Source organism: Erpetoichthys calabaricus, chromosome 12, assembly GCF_900747795.2.
Source record: "Erpetoichthys calabaricus chromosome 12, fErpCal1.3, whole genome shotgun sequence".
Classification (NCBI taxonomy): domain Eukaryota; kingdom Metazoa; phylum Chordata; class Cladistia; order Polypteriformes; family Polypteridae; genus Erpetoichthys; species Erpetoichthys calabaricus.
The window spans coordinates 71,249,963-71,277,351 of NC_041405.2; the positions used below are offsets into that span (position 1 = coordinate 71,249,963).

Consider the following 27,389-nt stretch of genomic DNA (forward strand, 5'->3'; position numbering starts at 1 on the left):
TAAAGATTCACCCCCTTTTACAACGTTGGCAGCAATTACAGCGTTGAGTCTGTTTGCACTATCAGCGTTACATATCTGGACACTGAAGTTTGCTCCCCATTCTTCCTTGTAAAACTGCTGAAATTCTGTCATATTGCATGGGGGCCATGCCTTGAACAGCCTGTTTCAATTCCACCCACAAATTCTCAGTTGGATTGACATTTGGACTATGATTTGGCCACTCCTGGACATTAACATTGTTGTTTTTAATATGCATTCCTGTGCAGCCTTAGCTTTGTGCTTGGGGTTGTTGTCTTGTTGGAAAACACATCTTTTCCCAAATAGCTGGTTCCTTGCTGACCACATCAGGTTTTTCTCCTGAAATCCCCCATATTTTGACCCTCTACCCTCTCAAGCCTTCTAGGACATTCTGTAGGGAAGCATCGCCACAGCACAATGCTGCCGTCACCATGCTTCTTGGTGGGGATGGTGTGTTTTTGACAATGTGCAATGCTTGGCTTACACCAAACATGGTATTTAGTTTGATAACCAAAATGCTTAATTTTGGTCTCATCAGACCATAGAACCTTTTTGTAGGTGACTATAGTGTCACCCATATGCCTTCCAGCAAATGCTATCTGAGATGTCATGTGTATTTGTTTTTAACAGTCCTCTTTTTGCCATTCTCCCATAAAGCTGCAGGAAGTGAAGTACACACACACACACACATACACACAGAGAAGGCATTTGCTGGGACTAAAACGAGACACAAGCGATGTGAGGATTTTTCAGAGGATCATTACAATAAAGTTTAATACTCGTAAATTGTTAGTAAAAAAAACAAAATAAAAAACAATGCAAGTCATGTCAGATAAGACCTCAGTGAGGCTTAAACCAGCTGAGGGGTTAGACAGATGAGAGAGACACAGGATACGGAGGATAGTGCTGAAGTAAGATTCGGTCCAAAGCAGTGGGCCCTGCAGGAGGGTTATGTAGCCATGACTTCTCATGTAAGGCTCTAGCAGCAACATTTGTTATCACTTTCAAACTGCTATGCTGATCTTTGAGATCCAAGTGACACTTATGCTTCCATATTGTGGTAAATTGGCCCAAAATAGGTTGTCATTTCACATGTGGCCGAGAAATCTTTCTACTGTATTAAAGTGTAGTATATGAGGCATACTAAAAATAAATATTTTTTCCATAATTTGTAGTAAAAAGAGCAGATATGACAAGTGAATAGTTGAGGAACAGTAGTATACAAACCCTGAATGGTTCACATTTTACTGTATTTGTTATGTATTAGACCTAAAGGTATCATTTAGAGCATTATAGCCAACATCTGCTGGCAGAGCATGGAGAAACCACATGTCACGTAATGAAGGAGAAAATCTCAAAAAGGCTGTTATTGTATGGTCAAAGAGTAGTCATATCACACGTGAAACACTTGTGTATAACTTAGTAAAATCTTCATTACAATTTGCTTTAACAATTATGTAATAATGAAAACATTTTGCAGACACAAGCAAACATCTATCTCCATCCAGAAAGACCTCCTAGATGATTACCTGAGTACGGAAATAGATCAAACAAGATCAGAGACATAAGATAGATGACCTAACACTCTCAGAACCTCTTTGGCTTGAAGATGACTCTCCACAAAAAGCACCCCAGGCCTGCAATGGTTTTACAAATGTTCATGTGTCACTCCTTTTCTGCTTCAACTGTTATGATGATATGTACCATTGTGGATTGTGAAACAGCCACCAGAAAATTATATGGAGTGTATTAATCACTGATCAATCTAATTTCTGATCTATCGTTTCCCGTGAAACATTGCAAAGGATAGGATCCAGAAACCCCATGAAATAAATAGTGAATTCAGAAAAATAGAAGTATAAATAAGAGTTGATTACTAATTAAGTTATCCATTCATTTTCTGCTCCTGCTTATTCCTGTATAGTGGTTAGTGGGGGCCGGAGGCCATTCCAACAGGAATCAAACCTTGGTGAGGCTCAAATCAATCTTGGAACACATTCACTTACACACTCGTCCTCACAAAATGTGAGGCCTCACCCGTCAACAGTACCTGCTTAAGTGTGACGTGTGGATGAAAATCGGTGTACACAAAGAAAACCTTCACAGACAAGGACACGTTAAATAATATCCATACAGAAATTGCCTGGTTGAAATCTGAATATTGGACTCTGGACCTGTGAGTAGCAGTGCTCATCTCTATACCAGTATACCAGCCATTTCAATTTTTTATTTTTCCAAGGCAAACACTATACTTAAACATTTTCCACAGCAGGCAGTGAAGTGTAGCAGCTAAGACACTGAATTATAGACAACAACTTTTAAAATTAAATTCCTAGTCTGGTTCACTTGCTTATCCCCTCTGTGTAACACACAGCAAATCACCTAACCTTCCAGATTTCACAGTGCATAAATATGGAAATGACTAACTTCATGGAACCGCTATTTGTAAGCTGCTTTGCGCATATATGTTAGCTAAGTAAATTAATGCCAGATAAAAGGTAATTATGGATATTAATATAACAACATACCACAAATGAAACTGACAAATTCACTACTAGGGCAAGCTGGTGCAATAGTAGAGATTTTCATGCTGAATCTGTATCTTCTGTAATTAAACCAGACTACCTGTAATATTATCATATTACTTGAGAGAGCTTTAAAGCAAATAAATAAATAAATAAATCAATAAATCATGGGCTGCTTTAATTTAGATGCACTAGCATTTGAATGGAAATAGAGGTTTACTAATCCAGGACCTGAGTGGCAGACACATGGTCAGAGTGTCTATTAAAATATTGAACATACGTTTCTTTTTATTCCCTTTTACTCCGTTAGGATTCCTATATAAACTGTTAAAAACAGGAGGACAGGGATGAAAGGGGTACTTTAGTGGGTGGAATAAGCAGATGGTGCGGGATTTGTTTGGGAGCAGTCTTGTCATCGGGGTTATATTTAAGTGGCAAAGTGGCTGGCTTTAAAGGAAACTCTGATGGCCCCCCTCAGTGAGGAGACTGAGTGATCGTGAGGTACCGATTATGGTGACAACTCCACCAGGGGGGATGTCTGCTGAAAATAAATACACTCCCTCAGCTGAGAATTAAACAAAAAAACACACACTTTACATCAGTTACAGGTTCTGTTTTGCAGAATATCATTTAGAGCTTTGTCTTTAATGAAAACAGAGATCATTCACTCAGGAGTCTTTTGTGTTTTGCATGTCATTTAAGGAGGTTGGGACACATTTTATTTGGCCTCTCTGACCTCATTGTTAGTTGCTGCTTTCTCTGTAAGACAGGTAGCAAACCTGGCCTTGTTTTAACCTCATAACTATCAAACCCATTAGCACTAATGGTGTTTAGTATGTGTGACTGATGTGACATGAACATGCAGGATCTGTGAAGATGACCCCATCATTCTGTTGATCAGCTCACTGCAGTGTATAAAGAGTGAGTCACTTTTCCTCGTGTCTGTATTTGCTGTCTGAAAACAGCCTCTGTGAATTATATATCTTAGTCAGAGTTAAAAAACACATACACAACTAAATAACCTGTACTGATGTCCCAGGCACGATTTCTCGGTAGCTAGCCATTCACCACAACTCTTAACAGTGGATGGATGCAAGGCAATAATCCTTAATTCCAAATTCTAAAAGCAACTGCAATATGTTTTTGGCATTTTTGAACATGACTTGACTACTTTAACAGTGATTTCCATAGATGTCAATATGTGTGTCTGGATGGGAATGTGTGGACAGGAGAAATCAGAAACAAATCATTCAAGCTGGATGATATCTATCAGTGCTGTTAGCATTGCAAACGGATTTCAAGAGATTTACATTTATTCAAAATATTAAATATTCTATTAATTGACAATGGAGAATGCACAAATTTTCAAAAAGATATCAACGTTCTGTTTCATTCCACAATGTGGTGCAGTGCTAGTGTCTTGATATGTTTAATCCAGGCACTCTCTTTTATCTCCCACATCCTTGATGACAAAATAAAACTGAGTGACATTATGAACAATAGTGCTCATCCTGTCTCTGACACACTAACACTAAGACTCTCAACCAACAAAGCATTCAGCAGTGTCAGGAAACGCTTCTGGGGTGCCTTTATACTAACAGCAATACACCTGAACAATGCCTCACTGGGACTGGGACTGCCAAGTCAGAAGTTTATTTTCTTTTTAAGTTTCTTCTTTGTTCTGACCAAAGAATGTAAGCACATTTATTTATTTTTTAACTTAACTTATATACCTATTTATGTATATACCTGTATTTATTTAAAGTTCTTCTATAAAAAGCTAAATTTCCCCCTGGAGACAAATAATATTCTTTTTCTTTCTTTCTTTCTTTCTTTCTTTCTTTCTTTCTTTCTTTCTTTCTTTCTTTCTTTCTTTCTTTCTTTCTTTCTTTCTTTCTTTCTTTCTTTCTTTCTTAACTGATGATTCTAAACTGGTTCTGTGAGTGTGACTGTGTGCAAAAATAGACTCTAAAACGGACTGCTGCCCTGCTTCTTGCCTTGGATGTAGTGCTGCTGGAATAGGCTCCTGCACCTCACCACCCTAAAATAGATAAAAAGTGTGTGAGAAAGTAATAATATGTCCATTTGCTGATGCACAGAAAAAGCCAAATGAAAAGGAAGAAAAAAACTGGGCTCTTAAAATCATAGTGTCCAGCAGAGGGAGCTATAAGCACATGTCCAAAAAATGGCTAAAATAAAAGATGGTTAAAAAAATAAAAACATCCAGAAAATTCATCAGTTGTGTCTTACCAACGTGGGACGATTACTACTCCACATTCAAATACATTCCTCGTAATGTGTCCATTTAGTGCCAGCTCTTGCCCCTTCGATACTGGTGCTTTTTGCAGATTTAACTTAGGTGTCTATAAACAAGCAATCCTTATTTAGTGTCTATCTCTGCAGAGTAGGCTACCTTTTGATTTTTTTTAAAAAAAATCTGCTTCACTCCAACAATAAGATAATTGGACATATTTTTTTCTTAGTTTACAATGTCTGTTCCAAAACCTTGTTACACTAAGACATACAGATATAGGAAAAAGACAAATATTCAATACATTTTACTGGGGTCTTCACAAACAGCATCCAAAGAAGTGCAGGTCAGTTTTAATGGGAATTCTAAATTAGTTCTATGTGAGCAGGTGTGAATCTGTGCCATGCTATGAGGTCTGTTCTGTTGAGGATTAGTTGATGTATCTAACACCCAATATTGGCAGCATGCACTCTACCTCCTTCCCCTGGCTTATCTTGGAATGCAAAGGTTCATTAAATGAATGAGTGGATTGATGAAGAATGTGAATACTGCTGGATGTCAGCTTTTGCGCAATCCCTTTAGTAACTGATTATTAATTCTACCTTTTTGAGTTTTACAAGAGTGATTAAGACAAAAAATGAAATCTGAGGAGCTCTGGTTAGCACTGCATAAATCTAGGCAGCTTCAATGCCTTAGCCATTTTGATTGGTTAGAACCAATATTTAATGAACATGCATTCCTTCAATAGAACCTTGTAGAATTTGTGTACTGTTTCATTTAGGTGGCACCTCTCAACTTTACTCCCATACTATCTTTCTAGCACAAGACTCCAAGTGTGCATTGGCTAAAAGGCTTCTTTTAATTCCTTCCCACGGACACTTCTGGACAAGCCCTGGAACCACTTCTGGGGTCACAGGTGACCCTACATTTGCTTACTAGAACTTCCTTCAGTTTTCCTGCTTTCCAAGCACTTTTGAGCCTTTCGTTAGCCCTTAGAGCCAGCCTATTCAAATGGCAGCCTGCAGAACCCATGTGACCCAGAAGCAACCACTAAGTGGCCCAGCCCGTGGTCCCACCAGAAATGCAATTAAAAACAGAGAAAAACACTTATTGAGAGCCTTCAGCAATTCCTGCATACATTCCAATAGTAGTAAAGACCATGAATGCGACACTCCACGTTTCCGAGCAACATTCAACCCACAATGCAGCGTGTTGTTGTGTGTCTTGAAGTGGTGATAGTATTCTATGATACTGTGATGACCTGTCGAATAAGACACACAGGAGACGCTTCTCTAAGGGATTCTTCAAAATGCAAACTGCCTTTTTATTTGGTGTGCTGTGCTATAAACATCTCCATACTGCTCACAGGGACACCTCCAAAACAAACAAAAAAAAAAACGGCTTCCACTATTCTGCCTTTTCCTGCTCTTTTACCATTCACTCCCCTCTCACCCTGATCCTGTCACTCAGCTCTCTCTAATAAGTGGATAGGACTGGCGAGCTTTGTTGGGCTGAATGGCCTGTTCTCGTCTAGAGTGTTGTAATGTTCTAGGAAGGTGCCCTGAGCTCTCACAAAGTACTTTCCCACAAGACCCCTAATCACACATGTGGTGATTTAAAACGAACCTGTGTTCCTTCATTGTGCAGTAGACACCATGTATTCATGTGTGTTAGTTACTGTTATCACTTGTTATGGGTTTGTGCACTGATAGCTTTGATAGAATTGATAGTTCTTTTTAATTGAATTAAATTTACTTTGTGATATACCTGAGTAATATATGACCAAAATATCTATATATATAATTCACTAAGCCGCCGCCAGAGCAAGCAAGACACCCATGAAAGCACGCAGAGCAAAGCAAGACACCCATGAAAGCACACAGGAAGGGGCGTGGATTCACTAAGCCGCCGACAAGTAAGACACCCATGGCGCATGCAGGAAGGAGCCACGCCCACCAACTCTAAGACCATTGGATACGATGACAACTCGCAGAGCCACACCCACCAACTCGGACGCGATGCCTCGGAAAAAACGCTGTCATTTATGTTCGTCTGTGCTACAGTACACATGGACCTCTGAGCCACGTTGACTTTTCGGTTACGACGCACGACTGCGTGCACCATCACAAACTGTTTTACACGCTACATATAGCAATTCGCATCTGCGACAAACATGCTTCTTCTTAGATGGTCCTGCAGGAACACGGAAGACATTTCCCGGCCCATGACCAGGCGGTGTGTATGCTTTGAGAACGAGGGTGGACGCGGCAGGGCCATCTAAGAAGAGGCTGTGTATCGATATATATAATTCACTAAGCCGCCACCAGAGCAAGCAAGACACCCATGAAAGCACGCAGCGCTTTGAACGCAGTCAACTCACAAAGACCAGCCCACCAACTCACGCCCACCAACTTGAGCTCGCGTCTACCCACGCTCTCAAGGCATTCACGGTGCCTGCTCATGTGCCCGGATGGAACAGCTCACTTTCGTCTCTGCTACAGTACACATGCACCACTGAGCCACGTTGACTTTCCATTATTCTTTTCGGTTTTGGCTGCATTTCCATATATAATCCACCAAGTCGTCCGACCATGGGATACAAACGACAGAGCACCGCCCAAGAACTCGAACCGCTAGAGAGACACGCCCACCAACTCTAAGAGCACCAACTCTAATACGCCTGCCCGCCTGACTGTTACCAGCGTTCACTGCAATGTACTGGAGTGTAAAACTATCACAGCTATCAGACGCTGTCTATATCTAAGAAGATATATAGATACTCATTCCCCGGCATGCGTCCACCCACGCTCTCAAGGCATTCACAGTGCCTGCTCATGTGCTCGAACACAACAACTCGCCACACACAAATCTTGCTTTATTTGATTCAACATGGGAAACCTCACCCTGCCCGGACACGGAGAGGATTGACAGATTGATAGCTCTTTCTCGATTCTGTGCGTGCTGTTGCATGGCTGTACTTAGTTGGTGGAGCGATTACTCTGGTTAATTCCGAAAACGAATGAGACTCCCTCCTGCTTAATAGTTACGCAATCGCCAAGAGGTAGGTGTCCAACTTCTTAGACGGACAAGTGGCTTTCAGCCACGTGAGATTGAGCATTAACAGGTATGTGATGTCCGGTACTGCACACGCGCTACACTGAATGGATCAACGTGTGTCTACCCGGTGCCGACAGGCGTGGGTAAGCCGTTGAACCCTATTCGTAATGGGCACAAGGACTTGCAATTGTTCCCCACGAACGAGGAATACCCACTGAGTCATACGCTCCCTCTGAATACGTCCCTGCCCTGTGTACGCACCCCACCCCCCTCCTACTACCATGGTCGGGTGACTTGGTGGACTATATATAGAAAAGCAGCTGGAACCGCAAAGAACAATGAAAGGACAACGTGGCTCAGAGGTGCACAGACGACAGCGACTCAGGTGAGGAGTTGGGGGCAGCAAGTCTTTGATAGGCTGCAACAAAATGATGAAAGAACGGGCGCATTTTTCTCACACAAGCTGGGTGGGTGGGTGTTAGTTAATAAGTTACTCGAAGGATTTCAAGATTTAATATGCACAAGCGGTAACACTGCAAGAGAGAGAGAGCGAGCGAGTTACACACATACAGGCGCGCGCGAGAGAGAGCGAGCGCTGGACGCATATGAATATTAATACTTCATTACACTGATATACCGGTATTTTCAGTATTCAAAGTGCTATCCACACAGGGAGGAACCGGGAAGCGAACCCAAAATCTTCCACAGTCTCCTTACTGTAAAGCAGCAACACTACCACTGCGCTACAAGGCAGAGAATGCAGATAAAGAATGCACCGGGCACGATTTTATTTTCACTTCTGTTTGGACAACTGTGTTGTTCAGAAAGTGTTCACCCATCAATACATAATTATGCGGCGCGGGTTGGCTAGTTTATTTTATTTCAAAATGGAAATTGCCAATGTGCTCCTTTTTTAACTTTATGCACTTTGAGATGTGCCTAGTTCAGATGTGAGCAAAATATTTTATTTTTTTATTTCAAAAGTGGAAAAAACTACTACTAAAACCTACTACCTCAGATTCTGTTTAGTTATAGTATTTTATTATTTTTTTATGCATGTTTTGATGTGCCTGTGACAAATGTGACCAAATTTAAAAGGAAAACAATGAATAAACATTACTTGTTTTTCAATACATTCATTGGTGTTTAAAATATGTCATTACCTGCAGCTTGCCTGCCGCTGAAAATGTCTGGACCTTCTAAATTTCTTGGTTTGAAAATTTGCTCCACCTGCGTTTGTAATTCAATAGCCCTGACTTAGAGTCTGGCACTCTAAAGCAGGCTTTCAATCATTCATTCACTAATAAAACATTTCTAGGACTGAGTGTTGCCCCATTTGATTTACTGAAAGAGAATTTGACTCCTGTCAGTACACTGTAACATTTGAATGGGCAACCTGGCCTCAAATTCTCATTCAGAAACCATTTGTTGCTAAACATTATATCAGTCAGGTAGTCTTGCAGACTCTTGCCAGATTTCCTTGGGCACACTTGCTTTTAAAGATAAAGATCAGGAATTTCTGGCACATTCTAGACTACCAGCACCCTGTGAAAATACAGCATTCTTCAAGTCCACCCCTCTCTCATCTACACTAATGCCCCGGAATAATTTGTCTTTCTGCGACACACCACAAATACCTTCCCATATTGTCTGGCTTTGTACAGGATTGCTTCTCATGAATCCAGAAAGAATTATGCAAACCAATGGACCACACATAAGCAAACCCCAAGTCCTAAGTGACATCAAACATGACACACTGTACTTCTGATCATGTTAAAGTGCTGCCATGATAATATTGTGGTTCACCGTAGCTCTATTAAGTGTCTTGAAGTACTGTAATTTAGGCAGTGGAGATACCATCAATGTTGGACGTAAGGAACCTCTGAAAGAAACTGGTGTACTGGCATCATATAACACTGTTTTGAGCTGCAGTTTTATGAGGACACTTATAATTTGATGTACAAAAAGAGTCAGACAGTTTTTACTCCCAAGATGCTGGACTTCAGCCTTTTAAGTCTCTACTTCTAGAAAGCATATCAGTGATTTCTAGGTTCCACTGGGCAATCTTACCTTTTTTCTGTAAGATAGCACTAGCATGTCTGCGCCCATTGTGGTTTTCAACATAACAGCTATAGTTCCCCATGTCTGTCTCTTCTACTCCATCAAACATCAAGGAAAGCTCCAGTTCCTTCTCACCTAGGTGCTCTCTGACAGTCCTGCAATATAAAAAAAGATCTAGAAGTTAAATACATGTTATCATTTTCTAACCCGTTTAGTGTCACAAGAGGAAAGAGCCCATATTGGCAGCATTAGACACAAGGTGGCGACCAACCCTAGACATGGCACAATTACACTCACTCATAGCCTAGTCAGCCACACCACTGAATTTTTGAGTTCCCAAATAACCTAACACATATGGGGTAGGGTTATGGGAAGAGAACTGGGGTACAAGAAGGAAAACCCAAGTGAATAGTGATAACATGCAAACTCCACACATGCAGTGCACTGGTCCAGGAATCTGGATCTGTAAATCAGCAGTGCCAACCACTATACTGCTATACAGCCCAGGGTTTATATCAGGGGTGTCGAACTCCAGTCCTGGCTGCAGGTTTTCATTCTAACCATCTTCTTAATTAATTTGCTGCTAATTAACTTCTTTTGCCTTAATTTTAATTAACTTGACTCAGGCCCCTTAGTTGTTTCTTTTTCCTTATTTTGCAGCCAAACAGTAACGAGACACAAAATGGGTTGCCACATGACCAGCTAACCTGTGCCCATTACACGATATCTGAAAATAAAGAAAGGTGATGGTCTCAGTAAGGTTAATCTCTCAGGTCACCAAAACAATTTGACGGTGTTCTTAGAAAAAACAGAAAATCAAAGGTTTTAGGAATGTCTGCCGTGGCAGAATGAGAACAGTAATACACCCTGGAATTAAATAACAGGTTTAATTAACAGCAAAAATAAACTTCTTGTTAAGAAATTGGTTGGAGTTTGAAGCTCCAATTGTGCCAGTCATCTGTTGGCTTGTTTCACGTGTCATTTTTGTTTGGCTGTCATTTAATGAAGAAAAGGATCAATTCAGAGGACGGAATCCTTAAAAACAGGGCTATTAAAATAAAGGGAAAAGAAGTGAATTAGCAGTGAAAACTGGTCACTGATTAGGAAAAGTGTTAGAATGAAAACCTGCAGCCACTGCGGCCCTCCAGTTTGACACCCCTGGTTTAGATGGTTGAATACTACAGAAAAACCACACAACACTGTTTTCCAGACCATCTGTGTCAAAAGTGTGTTGGTTGGTTTGATTTTTTTTAATGCTAATTACTGTAACTGCTATATACATGTAACCTGTTGAAGATAAGTTATAGAATAAATATGAAAATATTTGCTATCTTCTGCTCCACGTGTACTTAGAGCCGACTTTCCTCAGAATCCTTGTGTGTCTGAACTTCTAAAGCCTGCTTCTTAGTCTCTATCATTTCACAGTGCCTTGCTTGCCTCTTGTCCACTTTTACATTTCCCATCTTTGAAGGTGACTTTCATCCTGCCTTCTATGGCTTTTCTCACTTTTGTGTGTCTCACACTTGCACTTTACCTTTCGATCAAGTATTGAAAGCTAAAGTGACCAATCAGATTACCCGTAATGACCAGGCACACACACACAGACTTCAGAGTTTTACTATACAGTAAATAATAGAAAATAAAAATCAATATAAAGTTTATTTCTTAAAAAAATAAAGTTAACCTTTATGAATTATAAAATTATTTTGATTCAAAAATCAAATATGTATGAAAAACACTCATCATGACCCATGATGCTTGAAAAAAATATAACATCTCTCAATTCTTCAATCTGTTTGCTCACCCACTCTTTCAATTCAGGCAGCCAGTGCCTGTCTAATGCCCATGTCACATTACACAGCTTTCCCAGTGATTTTTAGTTGTTTACATAATCTTAGAGAATCAGTTACGGTTGTGTAGCATGACATCCTCAGTAACTAATCCAACTAGTCAGCAATTTGCACCAGTAAAATCAACACAGATGGACAGGTCTGATTTTGTCACAAGTCACAGGATTGCACTCTTTGTGTATAAGAGTTGAGAACCAATGACCGTTCATCTGGAAGTACAATGCACATTACGTAGCTACAAGGAATAAGGAATGCAGGTGTTTTGAAACTCATAAACAGAAGAGAGGCTTGTCTGTCTGCTGTCTCATGTTTTACATATCACAATAGAGTGATGAAATTGAAAAGGCAGAGGTTGCAGCTGAACTTGTTGTACCTTTAAATTCTATGCATGGGGACTGGCAAAGACAGCATACTAAACAGCATGTTATTGGCTACCACAAAAAGAGGCAAGCTCACAATCCTTTGAAAATGTGAAACTGTGCTGGAAAGTTATTACACAGTTATGTAATTTGACATTTCCAGTGACACCTAGTGATGTAAATTGACAAACAGGCAATGAGATCAGCAGCTGCAGTCATCAAACTTGACATCTTCTCTAACTAGAAGCTGTGTAATGTGCCTTTGGCTTTAGCAGAACTAAGAAACCCTGAATGGAGTGGAAGTTCATTGCAGAACACACTCATGGATAAATCTATGCTTGCTCATACTGAACCAATTTATAGTTATCGATTAACCAAACACATATTTCTTAATGATGTTCAAGATGAACCCAAACATACGAAGGGAAAATGTGCACACAAGCAGTGCCCAGGTCTGAATTCACACTTAGGCCTCTGAAGCTATGAGACAACAATGTTAACCACTGTACCCTCATGCCGTGTATCACCATGAATAATCTACATGTACAAAATCCATTAGAGATGTAAAAATAACTCATTTCTGGAGCTCATTTTTCATATCCATTTACATATGATGCCTGGAAAAAAAAGTTGCACTATAATTCTGCAATACTCATACACTGTTGAAAACTCCACATCTGGTAATATTTTTTAATCTTGCTTCAGGTCAAATGAAATCACTTTGTAAAACTAAAAGGGCATGACCAAATTAATACAGATTAAGTGAGTAAACACACAGAGACTATTTAAAATGTACAAATATCCTCAAAACACTGAGCACTCACAACCTAATACAAACAGATCATTTAATTGGAAAACAAATACCAAGTAGATTTTGTATTAGTATTGGATGAGTTCCTATCAGTCAAAAAAAGGTATGAATGAATTCAGCAGGGTTCTTCATATTACAGTTCTAACATCCATCCATCCATCCATTTTCCAACCCGCTGAACCCGAACACAGGGTCACGGGGGCTGCTGGAGCCAATCCCAGCCAACACAGGGCACAAGGCAGGAAACAATCCTGGGCAGGGTGCCAACCCACCACAGGACACACACAAACACACCCACACACCAAGCACACACTAGGGCCAATTTAGAATTGCCAATCCACCTAACCTGCATGTCTTTGGAATGTGGGAGGAAACCGGAGCGCCCGGAGGAAACCCACGCAGACACAGGGAGAACATGCAAACTCCACGCAGGGAGGACCCGGGAATCGAACCCAGGTCCCCAGATCTCCCAACTGCGAGGCAGCAGCGCTACCCACTGCGCCACCGCGCCGCCCCAGGTCTAACATTTCATAATTTATCTGCTTGCCACTTAGTTTAATAGAAATTGCATAAAGTGAGCACAGAACTGTGAACACATTTAGAACAAGGTCAGAACACAACCCCACGTACTAAACAAATGATAAAAAGACATTCAAGAAGCAGGTCTTTAAAATGAAATCTCCATTGACAGTATGTCAGCTAGTGTTCTCTTGGCGTATGTCCTCAAAAAGCCTAGTAACTCCATTCCTTGGGAGAAATGTGCTGCTGCAACATTCATAGAAACAAAACTTGAATTATTTAAATGAACAAAAGGAAAACACTGACTATTCAGTCCTTACATTTAGCCAAAAATAAGTAAGCTCCAAGAAGCTTCACTGAAGCGACTTAGTTTTATAATTTTTGTATGTTACAGCTGGCTCTAATTACAGTATTGCATTTGAAAGGAATTGTTACAACTATGGAGTTAACCATTAGGAAAAGTGGAAAAAAAATGAAAAAAAACATAAAAATAGCATGAATGCTTTTAGGTGCTTGTCCTTCAGTCATTTCTTTAGGACCACTATTTTATGGAAACAGCAAACTAATAAAACTGCTACATCTTATGTGACACATATAGTGTACTCAGAAAGTATTCAGACCCCTTCACTTTCTGAACACATTACTGTGTTGTAGATTTCATTTTAAGTGAATACATTTGCCATTGTTGCTCATCAATCTACACTGAATAACCCATAATGACAAAGTACAAACATGATTTCAGAAAGGTTTGCAAATTTATTAAAAAACCTACAACTGAAATCACTCATTCATGTATGTACTCAGACCCTCAATTATTTTATAGAAGACCCTTTAACAGCAATTTCAGCTTTGAATCTTCTTGGGTAAGTGTCAACAAACTTTACACAACTAGATGTGGACAGTTAATCCCATTCTTCCTGACAGATCCTCTCAAGAGCTATTAAGATTGGATGAGAAGCATTTCTAAACTGCCATCTTCAGGTCTTTCCACAGATGTTCTTCTGGGTCACTTAAGGATAAGTCAGAGACTTGTCCTAAAGCCACTGCTGCACTGTCTTGGATGTATACATCCTGTTATTGTCTGATGAAAAAGTTAACCACAGTATGAGGTTGTGTTCACACAGTTTCTTTCAAGGATCTCTCTGTATTTGGCTTCATTCAACCTTCTCCCAGTTCTGACCAGTCTCATTATCCCTGTCACTGAAAAGAACCCCCATAGCATGATGCTGCTACCACCACGTTTCACCTTAGGGATGATATTAGGGAGGTGGTGAGCAGTGACAGGTCTTCTCTAGACATAGTACTTGCAGTTCTGCCCAAAGAGTTCAATTTTTGTCTAATTAGGCCAGAGAATCTTTCTCTTCATACTTCTAGCCGCTCTTCCATAAATGCCAGATTGTTGAAATGCTGCTAAGATGGTTGTCCTTCCAACAGGTTCTCCCATCTCAGCAGAGAGCTTCTGAAGCTTAGAGTGGCAATTCATTTCTTGGCAGCCTTCCTGATCAAAGCCAAACTTGCTTGGTTACTACATTTGATCAAATGGCCAACTGTAGGAAAAATCCTAGTGGTTCTAAATTTATTCCAATTTATATTTATTGAGGAAACTGTGCTCCTGGGAACACTTAAAGACTTACAAATGGTTTAAAATCCTTTCCCTAATCTATGCCTCACCACAATTTTATCACGGATGTCTACAGAAATTTCCTTGGACTTCATGGTTTGTTTTTTTTCCTGACTTGTAGCATGAATTGTGGGACCTTCTGTACACATGTGTGTGCCTTTCCAAATGATGTCCATTCAATTCCGTCTGCCACATATTCTAGACACAGCTCACTGATATTTATTAAAGTAAGCATAATGTTTCTGAATGCAATTTGCAGTGTTATTCATTATACTGTTTTTTTCCAGATTCAGTCTTACAACAAGCGGTTACAGAGGAATTGGAGCCAATCCTGTCAGCAGAAGATGGGAGACAATAACTTGTTCTGAATGGGATCACAATTAACCCCTACACCCTTTGCAATTCATTAATTGGGTTATCTGGTAAATAAAAAATGAAACAAACACTGATTGCTTACTTGCCCACAACCCTTATCACAATCATGAACTGACTGATGGATGGATGGTTTTCTTTATATTTAGAGCTAGTTCCCACTCTCTAGATTTCACTAGGGTGGATTTTCTATTTTCTTCTTTTGTTCAATTTTGACCTCTTCAATTAAAGTCTAAATTAATCTAAAATTTTATGCTGCATCACCATTGGCTTTTTCATGAAGAAGCCAGCAGTTTAGCAGTCTCAGACTCAGATCATTTTCAAGCAGCCTACTGGATCAGAGAAATCACATTGTCATGCATGTGCGAGTAGGAGGACGTTGTATGGACCAAGCAAAGGTAATTCCATGCCAGGCCAGGGGATGGCAGGGTGCACTAAACCTTCTCCTGTTATCTCTGCAAACCAGCTGCAGGAAAACCTGTCTGATTCATCGCTGAAGACGTCACTTCAGGTTCTGGCACCTAGGGTGATGTCACTTCCAGTTCTGGCACCCAGACTGACGCCACTTCCAGTTCCAGCGCACAGCCTGACATCACTTCCGGTTCTAACGCCTACGATGACATCAGAAGAAGGTCCGTTCCGGTTCCCCTATGTCACATCTAGTCTTATCAGTTAAATCCGCCATCTTCCCAAACATCAAGCAGTTCATGTCTGGACTCCAACAGAGACTCTTCTGTCTACAAAACCAAACCCATTGCAGCCAGGGATAATATACGGGTGGCTGCCCCAAACCTTTTTAAGTGTGTCGAGTGTGATCCTTTCACAACATCTAAATGCTGACATGAACCAACACAAAAGACATGTTAAAGACATGTTAAGGAGTATAAAAGATAAAGATTTAACTTCTGCTCAGGGAGCATGGGCATTGTAAATCAATAATGGCAATTCAATTAGTGAGAATTATTGAGATTAAAATTGATGAGCAGTTACTCAGGGACTTCAAGTACCAAAGATATTCACATACAATACTTATTGCATTGTACTGGAATTTCTTGAGGGATATGAAGTAATTAATTTAACCCATAAGTTTTATGTACAAGTCCTCCTCATCTGTAGACCTAGAGCAGATTCTCTGCTCTGGGTTGATAGATTATCCTCATGGTGACAATTATAATGACATTTATGATGGTAATTATACTGATAAAGGTGCTATAAAATATTAAGTTTTATAACTAATTTGTATTAATTTGGTATAATATCATTCATTGTTTTAATTTGTGTAGCATATTTCAATTATAACAATAAAAATACAAAAGGAAACAGTAAATGTAATTTTAAAAATATGAACAGAAAGACAAATGGGACAATAAAATTAATTTATTTAAAACAATGTAAAATGTCTGTTCAGCAATAAAGCAACATTCTAAAGCATGTTTAATCCAATTCAGAGCTGTGCAAAAGCCAGAGCTTGTGCTGGGAACATTGAGTAAACAGCAGGAAACTGCCATGGATGGAGTGCCAGTCCCACTCGAGCACACAGGGCCAATTTAAAACCTTGAATGAACCTAACCTCTGCATATCTATGGGAATGTGGGAGAAGAAAAAAAACAAGAAAGCAATATATGTACAGAAATGGGAAGGATGATGAGACATACAAATCAAATCCTGGAATCGTAAGGCAGAAGCACTAACCAGGGTGCCATCCTGACATCTTTCTATCCAGTTGATTAGTGTAAATATTTTAGCAAATTGTAATATTGTAGGGAAGTCAAGAATATTTTGTTAATTAGTATATATTTTCAGAGCACATTACATAGCCATCTTGTGTCAGAATACTTTACACTTTTTGAAAGGATGAAGAAAACAAACATAAAATATGGCCTTAGGGCAATAATAGATAATATAGTGATACAGCATGCACAAAAACTGTGAAAATTAAATAATAAGAATGACATTGGAGAAACTATTAGTATTGATTCAGCAAATATTGTACATATTTTATCATATAGAGCCTACAGGGCAAAAATTTGTTCATCAATTAATTTGCTTTTCGTTGATAAAGCACTTTCCATAATGTGCAACACACCACAAAAATTGCATAAAGAAGAAAGTTTAACATGATTAACAAGTACAAGGAAGGGGTGTAAGTTTCAACATGTATTTATATAGGAGAGAATAAATGATGATACGTCAACAAAAACTTTAACAACGTTAGCACTTGCACCCAGGCATGTTCATGGAAGGCATACAGAACTGCAATTCTAACACCCACAGCGCTAGTCGTGTTGATTTTTCATCCATTCATTTTCCAGGCTGTGATTGTAACACATCTCAGACAGGGGCAGGTCCGGGGCAGGGCATTCATGATCACTTATTACCCGTCCCCTGTTTAGGGTAACTAATGAACCTAACATATATACATATTTTTGGGAAATGAGAGTAACGTGCCTTGGAAAATTATAGGCAAACATGAGACTCAACAACTGTGTTCCTGTTAGTTTTCAGACCATCTCAAGAATATCGTGTACTGTGAATGCTTTATATCCGACCTTTTCCAGCAACAATTCAAGACCCCTGCTAAAAATTTTCTTCCAGACAGCCAATCGTTTACTGCTTTACTCACAAACTTGTTCATAGTTTTAATGAAAAACTGTGACATACTCAGATTCACTGGATCTCACACTTCTTTTTCTTTCAAAAACATTTACATATCGGTCACTTGTGTGTGGATTTCTAAAGGAGATTCATAAAGAGTTTTACATTGCTAGGTAGGCGTATGTGTTGTCCATACTTCAGAAATGTGCGGCTTCTTTTTGCATCACATTCAGACTTCCATTTGTTTGCATATGTGTTACTGACACTATGTATTAATATATATTTCTCAAAACTTCTAAATAATGTTTCAGCTAAAATTCAATTGTTAGATGTTTAGCATCCAATAGCAATTAACTGATTGATTTGGATGTTAAAATATAAATATTTTAAATTTCATGTTTTGTTGACACTTGAAGTTAAATGAAACTAAAACTGTGTCATTTATATTAAAATGAATATAAAAATGTCTGACTACAAAAAACAGTTATTATTAAATACTGACTTAATGGGGTGCCCAAACATTTGCAAGCCAACATTTACTCTTTTTTTACATTTTTCAGTTCTTTAAGTAAATCATATCTGTACATTAACATTTTTGTAAAAAAAAAGCTATTGTTCTAGTTCATTTGCTGTTAAAGTTGTATTTACTAATTGTTACTTAAAATGTCAACAAAATATGTCATCTGGTCAGTGGTGGCCAAACTTTTGCATGGAACAGTAGTAAAGTGTATTATTATTGTTATTATTAGTAAGCATGCATTCAGATCAATAGACAGGACACTCAGTCAAGTTAAATGGCTTTTCGGGCTGTGATATCACTGTCACTTTGGAACAACTCACAGTGAGCCTGCTTAAACTTATTTCTGAACAATCTCTGAAATCTTGTGTTTTTGTTCGAACTATGAGAGGAAAAGTGTGCACTTAACATAAAGAAAAAAGGGACACTGGTTAAATTACATCTGGAATTTCATTCATTTTCCCCCTAAATAATTAATTTCCTTTTACGCTCACTCACTAAGTGTTTCTGCTTACAGTCTCACAAAACATTGCCTCTCTAGCAGACTGAGGATGTGTAGTTGCACTAGAAATATTTTCCAGGAGACATGCTAGCCTTGATTTTGAGCATTCATACTTGTGTTTGTGTTTCTTGTTGTGCTTGAGATTGTTTTATGTAAAAATATTGCTCTCATACTACTTAACAAAAACAGCAGAAAGGCTACAAAAACAGAGGAAAAAAAATCTGCTCTTGTAAGTGACCCTAGGATGTAGTCTAGCTGCTTAATAGGAATGCCTTAATGCTAGTGACAAATGTGCGGAGAAAAAATGGTTGCAGCAATAAATGCATGCAGCACATGTAACCTGCTTTCTTCATCTCTTTGTGTAATTTTGTGAATGCTTATACAAATGATTAAAATGTTTTACCACTCCTTACAATGTTATTAGCTTTAAGTTTTTTGCCATGGAAAATATCTATAGCTTGTGCACAGTGTTCCCGGGACAGCATGCACAGCGGTTGATGCAGGACCTTCTATTACAGGAGGTGGCACCAGGAGCAGCATTTGGTAATGTCATAAATACAACTAAATTATTCAAATTAGATTCAGCACTGCTGTGACTGACTACAAATCACAACTCTATATTGGCACAAAGCCTAAAAGGAGAATCTGGAGGTATCTTGATTTGGACACCTCTAGCTTTGGAGAGAAAACATCCATAGGCTTTCTAAAAACAATGGACGCGTCATCACGTGGCATAAAACATAACTGACATAACATAGTCAATTTTTTGGGACTCTAAAAACATTCTGAAAAAGTTATCTTTTATTATTTTTAGTACCATTTTATTCAATTAGTTGTAAGAGTCATGATTTAAGTGAAATGTGACATTATTATGCAATTAATTAAGATAAAGAACTCATAATTAATATGTGAAATAAACTGGGTTTTGTTCTCAGATAGAAGAGTGTATAATGTTCAGTACTGTTTTTTAATATTTTAGCTCCCATGGACACTAAATTTAAGCAGGCTTCCTATCCAGTCAATCAGAAGTGAAATGCGAGGAATTTAATACTCCCTGCTGAGAGACTGTTGACAGCGCCATTACCTTCAATTAGAGGACTGTGCAGAAATCTTCCCGTGTTCTATTTAATTTAACCGAAGTGTGCACACTCACGTCTGTTTGTCTGTCAATTTACTGCACTTTATGGGAGGAAATTGCCATTTGACGTGGACCTCACTAATAATTACATAGGCTTCCTCTCACAGTCAACAAACATGCTTTAGGAATGAATGATGTACTTAATGTTAATATTATGAAATTCCTATATCTGAAGAGTACTTTAAACAAAGTTAAAAGCTTGGAAAATTGTGTCTCAGCCTTAATCAAAAAAACAGCACTTGCTAAAATATTCTAAATATTAAACATCTTTCCTCAATGCTTCTCAGCCTTCATTTTCTTTGTATTATCTCAAACGGCTACTAGCCCTTCAAGGTCCACCAACGTAACCACCCATGAAGCATTCTTCTTTCACTTTCTTTACATATTTTTTGCTTAATTGGCTTAGTATGTGAGCAAAATGAAAATATTTGTGTGCATAATACTGATTAAATACAAAAGCTATTTTATTCAGCAGAGTCAGGGACTGCAATTTCCAGAGGACTCTGAAACAGATTACAAGCTTAAAGCTTGCAGAAATTTAACAAATGCTTAAAGATTTAGTCAATGTCATGTCAAACAATCGCTGCATGCAAATGCTGAACTGCACCATTCCAGTCAGTAAAACTAAATGCTTTAGGTTTCACAATTCTGAGCAAGAAGATAACTTGTACAGTATATTTGCTACACAATAATAACCTTTTTTAGCCCCCCCTCCCCCCATCCCCTAAGCCACCAATGTCTCCATTTTACAGCTTCTGTATTATATATTTGCCGTGTGATTTCTGACAAGATGTTAGGACAGGCTAGTTTGTTTTCCTCCTGCTGAGAGTGCCTACTAAAAGAGAAATATAAAATGTTTCCTCAAAATGCCTTAGGAAAACACATTAAGTATTGATAGGACAATTCACAAAAGTGAGATTTATAATTGAGAATTATTCCTTCCTTCAGCCAAACAGTTATATTGAAATTCATTATATGTGTCTCAACTTTCAGTTGCAATTCAATGCCCTGTAGGCTCTCAGCCTGTTATTTGTCATTTAATAGGACTTGTTCAATTTACATGACACTTTTATGTGGTAATTACTAATGGCAAAACTTTTATTTTCTTACTGTGCTATGTGGCCTGAAGTGAGATCACAAAGGGATCATGTAGTTTCCTGCTCTTGCTGACTGAGACCCTCCCTGGCATGAGTGTTACATTATAAAACTATTTGTCTAGATTATAACTCTGTATTTGATGACTTGCAGTGACCCCTTATTTTTCACTTAACCTGCTCTCAGCAAGATTTACTGCCTGCTTTCCCAGATGCCATGTGTCTGAGAGCTTTAAGGAGAGCTGAGCTGAGTGCAGGTAAATCTTCCACTACTCAGTTGGCTGTGTTACTATATTGGTCATTTCACTGTGGTAGGAATCAGCAACAAACTCAAATTAAATGAACACTAACACAACAAAATATTCAGTGTGTCATCTATGAAATTTAAAATTTCGCAACTATATATTTATGACTTTGTAAATTTAATATAGTGCACTATTTCCCTATACAGATGCACTGTACGTATGTGTGTTACATGTTGCTTCAACTCTAGTGTGCAAGGTCTTCTCAGCTTTCTCATCAGTATTAATAAAGAAGCAGATTTTCAGTGGTAATGAACATGTGTGGAATGGAGTGTATGAACTAACGGAAAATCTCTGTGTGACGATGCGGGTTCAGCTCCATGCTCCCTTCTTACTTTTCGGGTGCTCTTGAACCCGACACCGTCGGTAATATGACCAGATGAGCTGGACAATGAGGACAACAACAAAGCAAGGGGAAAGGTGCAAAAGTGCAAAACAGTGCTTTTATTAAAAACAGTCAAAAGAAAATTGTTCAGATAAATAGTGGAGTGCAACCAAAATGTTCATAAATAAATAATCCATAAAAACAGTGCAAATATAGAGGTTAAAATAATTCCAATAAAAACGAGGTTAAAACAATAGCTGGAAGCAGTCCTTTAAAAACAAAACCCGGTGCCTTCTTCAATTGGCGGCTCCCCTGCTTCTCCCATCCAGGCTATGCACCAGGGGAGTCGCTCTACCTGCACCTGACCTTCTCCACGTCAGGATGCCTTCTGTCCTCTGGCTCTATATGGCACCACTACCTGGACTGAGACTTGGGTTCCACCAATGGCCAAGGCGCTCACGCTGGGGTTCTGATCAAAAATCTGACTCCCACTGCCTTCTGCGGCATTTTGCAGCGAGCCAACCAACTTCTGGTCACACCCGCTCCTCATAAGTGCTCAGCAGGAGCTATCCAGTCAAACTGCCCCGGGTGCTGGCCAAACACCCTACTAGGGCTCACTTCTCCCAACTGCCTGTCCTTCTTATAGCGAGTCAGCTCTTGCTCGCTTACTCACCCACTCACTCATGCACCGGCTTCTTCACTTCCAACTTTCTCTTCTTCCACTAACCTCCATTCAATTTCTCTTTTTTTCTCCTTCCCCTCTGCACTCGTGCTCCTACTATATATAATGGGGATGTGGCACAGGTGTGGCGATTAGCAGCTCCCAGCATCAATTACGGATGTGGACAATTCCTCATCTGTGCACTGGCCTTTTATTCTGAGCCGCGGACCTGCTATATCACACTCTGGCATTTAGGATTCGTTACATCTTCCCTAAGTCTTCTGTATCCCTAGATCACTAACGGTTAGATGAATTCTGCTTGGTCTTCTGTTTCTGCATATTAAGTCTCTTGGATGTTTAAATGCATTTATTAGATATTAAACCTAACATATAAAAGGAATCATTTGGATATTTACATGAATACGGAGCAGTGAATTTGTTAGGAACTGATTATAGTGACATGTTCATGGCAGCTGTTGATTTTAATAATGGGATCTGGGGACAGAGCAATGTCAGGGAAAGCAAGTTAAAGTCACAACCAGGTAAGCATGAATCTAATAACTAATCACAGAACATAAAATAAAAAATTCTAGTGTAAGATGACATCGAAAAAATCAAAAGCTTAATGCATGTAACTGGGCCAAAACAAGAGACGTCAAATGTAGTCATGAACAGAGAAGATTTTAAAATCAAAGAGCCTTTCAAGTGTACAAAGAGAACACTGAGTTTTCTTTTTTAGTGAATCCAAACTTTGACAACTAGGGGCCACAGGTGTAAAACTTTGTTTAGATTCCATACTAAACATTTGCTTATGCAAGAAAGACAAAAATGACACATGCACAACAAAAGCAGGTTTGTAAAACTATATGCTTGCCAGTTCCTTTTGTTAACCTCAAATCAACTTAAAACCATGAGCTTTAAGTGGCTTCCAGTCACCTAAACAAATATCTTTTTTGAATATTCATGATCTAATCACCATATAAATTTGGACATGTTCCTGAATGATGTCTTTACTTTTAAGCCATGGAGAACACAGAAAACGAAACTTCAATGAATGTGAATTTTCAGTATTACTGACATCTGGGAAAGTTTACAGTGTGGCCAGGGTCATAACAGAGGCACTATGTTTATAAAATAAGTCTCAAATAAAGTGGTAATTGTTTCTCAACTTTTTAACGACAGTTAATGTAAATGCATTATTTAATGAATTAGGTGAACGGTGATGCAGTGTTAGCACTGCTGACTTATAGTAAATAGTCTATAGGTCACATCCTGGGTTCTCTCTGTATGGAATCTGCACATGGGTTTGTGTGGGTCTTCTCAAGTTTCAGCCTGCACTCTATAGACATGAAAGTTGGGTGAACTGATGATGCTAAATTATCCCTTGATGCGTATGTGTGTGTGTCTTTCTGTGTGCTCACCTACGACATGCTGGCACCCTATCCAGGGGTTAATTCTAACTGCACCCGTTACTTATTGGTCCACGAGGCACGGCACAAAAAGAAAAATAAAAAAAAAAGAGACTAACCCTATAGCTCAGGAGCCAAGAGTGGGATGGGAGAAACAAAGAGATGATTATAGAATATGTTCTAACTTGTCACAGTGAGAAAAGGCTCGGCTTGATTGCTCCACTTGTGCTCTACAAGTGGACGTGTGTTCAAATATAGACGTTTTCTTACCCTCATTCAAAAAATGTCAGAGTGCAAGTGTGAGCAGAGAAGTTTCTTATGAAGCTGAAGAAATCTTTCCAGTTATTGACTGAGGCTTAAAGAGTGCACATTTTCTGCATGTGTTTTTGCATGGCACAAGTCGGTGCTTAAAGGAACCCATTTTTTGCCGGTAGAAGATGTGAAAGCAAAGATGACGGAGATCCTCAACAGCCTTTCAGAAAATGATCTACGGAATTACTTTGAACATTGGCAGCATCGTATGCAGCTGTGAGTCAACTCAGAACGAAACTATGTTGTAGGTGATCGTAGTTACCTTTTTTAATTTGTTAAATAAAAAGAGTTACAGGAACAGTCTAATTTTTTTGTGTGTTAGACCTTGTAGGCTCCGTTTGGCCCCCGCTCTGTTAAGTAGGTTTAGAGAATGGATGGATAGATTATTGAATACTAAAATCCATATTGCTCAAAGCAACTCTCACTTGCATATCACCAATTCTTAAAACAAATCTATTAATATTCTGTACAATTTCAATTACAAGTTAGTTCACTGTTTCAGATTTGGCTTAAGAGAAGTAATTATCACCAGAATATTTTGTATGACCGGGTCCTCCCCAGTTCTCCCCGTGTCTGCGTCGGTTTCCTCCGGGTGCTCCGGTTTCCTCCCACAGTCCAAAGACATGCAGGTTAGGTTTATTGGCGATTTTAAATTGTCCCTAGTGCATGCTTGGTGTGTGTATGTGTGTGTGCATGCCCAGCGGTGGGCTGGCGCCCTGCCCGGGGTTTGTTTCCTGCCTTGTGCCCTGTGTTGGCTGGGAATGGCTCCGGCTTTGACTTATGCTTGCTTGTTGTCGGATAAGAATGGGCATCTGGGCCAGGGAGGAGCATGGGTTATTTTCTGGATGGGAGGCCCAAGAGGAACGACGGATAAATTGGCTGGCTAGACAAAAAGATAACTTTGTGCCCAGTCGGTATAAAATAATGGATGGACCAACAGAAGCCTGGACTAGGGAGTGGTTCCATCCCACATGTGCTGGGTGTTAGTGGCCCTCATATGGGAGCTCAGTTGGGACACCTGCAGGGATGCTTGGGAATTGGAATGCGGAAGTGTAGCCCTGTCAGAGTCCCTACATATTGATAGAGGGCGCTGTTGGGGGAGGACCTACTCTACTTTTCTTATGGCCCAGAAGTGTTTCCCAGAGGATATGACATGGCCATGGAAACATCCCCGGGTCCAACATAAAAGGGAACCTGTTACCACACATGGGACAGTCAGAGTCGTGAGGCAACAATCAGCTGGAGGAGTGAAGGAGGAAAAATTATTGTTGATTTGTTGTATTTTGTGGCTTACATCTAGAGAATTGATCATTGGAAAGGTGCTTGGTGTGAATAAATATCCTTTGTTTTATTCTAATTTTATTATACTGTGTGGTGTTTTACTGAGTCTGAGGTTTGGGGTTCACTGGCACCTCCTTGTGGTCACACTGTATAAACAGCTAAGTGCCAGCCTCAGCAATCCTCCATAACACATCACACATACCTCTGTTGCAAAATATTTAAAAAACAAAAGCGCGAAATCTGTGTCTTTGATAAAGCAAATAAATAACAGAAAATTCTCCAACTTTCAATTCAGTTGCACCTGAATGTTATGCTATGCATACATTTTCTAGCTTCTTAATATAATTAAGTGCTTATTTTGCCACAATTACAGCGAAATATGTAAACAAACAAACTTAAAACCACAACTTTTTCTGTCATTTAAATACCTTCATTGGTATTTGTATCCTTTTTTTGTGATGATGACTTACTTATAATTTGACTTAGATGTTCCAGAGCCGTTCTCTTAGTGTTGCATGCTGAATGTGTGCCTAAATTACAGAGCATACCACACAGAAATCATGTGATCCCTACTCCATTACAGGTCTAGAATAATCGGGATTAGAAAATGGATGGACAGACCGCAGAATGTGACTGAGAAATCACTGAAATCCACAATGAAACATGATTTTCCATTCACTTCATTGTCCTGCCTCCTGGAGTCTCTAAAATGCTAACACCAAAAAAGTCTGCATGGGACCTTTGAGCCTCATAGTTTTTGAGTCCCTGGAATCATTAAGGAAAATTAAAAAGGAGAATCAAATCATGAGAATGATAAAAATCCCATGAATCCTTGCATGCACACAGGAGTTGATACAAATCTTGCACAAATTGAATCTCTGTCGTTGCTGTTTAAAGGTTCTTAAGAATTCAGCTTCCACTGGAGACGAATGGAATACTCTTACATTTTCTATTTGTAAGAATCTTGCAGTTATTTACCCACATATGCTGCTTTTGCACTAGTAATAGGCACCAGGTGGAACCAGGTAAACCACTCCTATGTAATGTTCAGTATTTGTTTTCTTTTGTAAGGTTGCTAGAAATGTTTACAACTTGTTTGCTTTCTGCTATGCATGAAATCAATACCAATAGCCTGCCTGTGCAATCACTGACAGGTTATGTACCGTGATATTATTCAGCATACAAGACTCAATCTATGTTGTCTGGGTGCAATTTTTAAACTCATCCTTTAGTTATTTGTATCATTTTGTTTTACACAATACTTGTATTTCTATAAATAACGGAGTCACAGAGCCACTTGCTGTCATTGAGTTCACCCACATGTTTTCTGTTTCCTTTCTTCTCCATGAAACTCGTCACAGCATCCCAAAGTTCATAAAATCTCATCAACATGTTTGCCTTATTTACTCAATAGACTATTTCTAAGACTTTCATTAAAGTCACTGAACTGGCAGTTATTCACCCTCTGCTTTTGATAAAACAATGCTAGAAACAACAACTGCCATTATGTTGTTCAGATATAATAATTATGAACACACATTTTGTTGGTTAATGTTGCAGTGACATAACTAAATGGTCACTTGGATACAGACAAAATTATGTCATTTTATTTTGAATGAGGGTCACTAACCTCTCTGTCAACCCCACCATGGCCTATAAATCATCAGTTGTTAAATGAGCAAGTTTCTCTGTTAATAAACCAAATGCCTGACTTGCCCTTGTTAGTTTTTTTTAAAAATGTCCTTGTGTCTAGTTGTGTCATGCATGGAAATCAATGAAAGCAAATCTCCTTGTGTCTCTATTAGTAAT

General features: G+C 39.1%; 1 protein-coding gene across 1 annotated transcript in view; it reads right to left on the bottom strand.

Annotated features, from left to right (window-relative positions):
- il1rapl2 (interleukin 1 receptor accessory protein-like 2) overlaps nt 1-27,389 on the bottom strand; it is a 1,145,651-nt gene that overhangs the window by 25,828 nt on the left and 1,092,434 nt on the right. Inside the window, exon 8 of the mRNA XM_051935188.1 lies at nt 9,922-10,067. Coding sequence (XP_051791148.1) covers nt 9,922-10,067 — 146 coding nt within the window. The remainder of the gene's footprint in view (nt 1-9,921; nt 10,068-27,389) is intronic.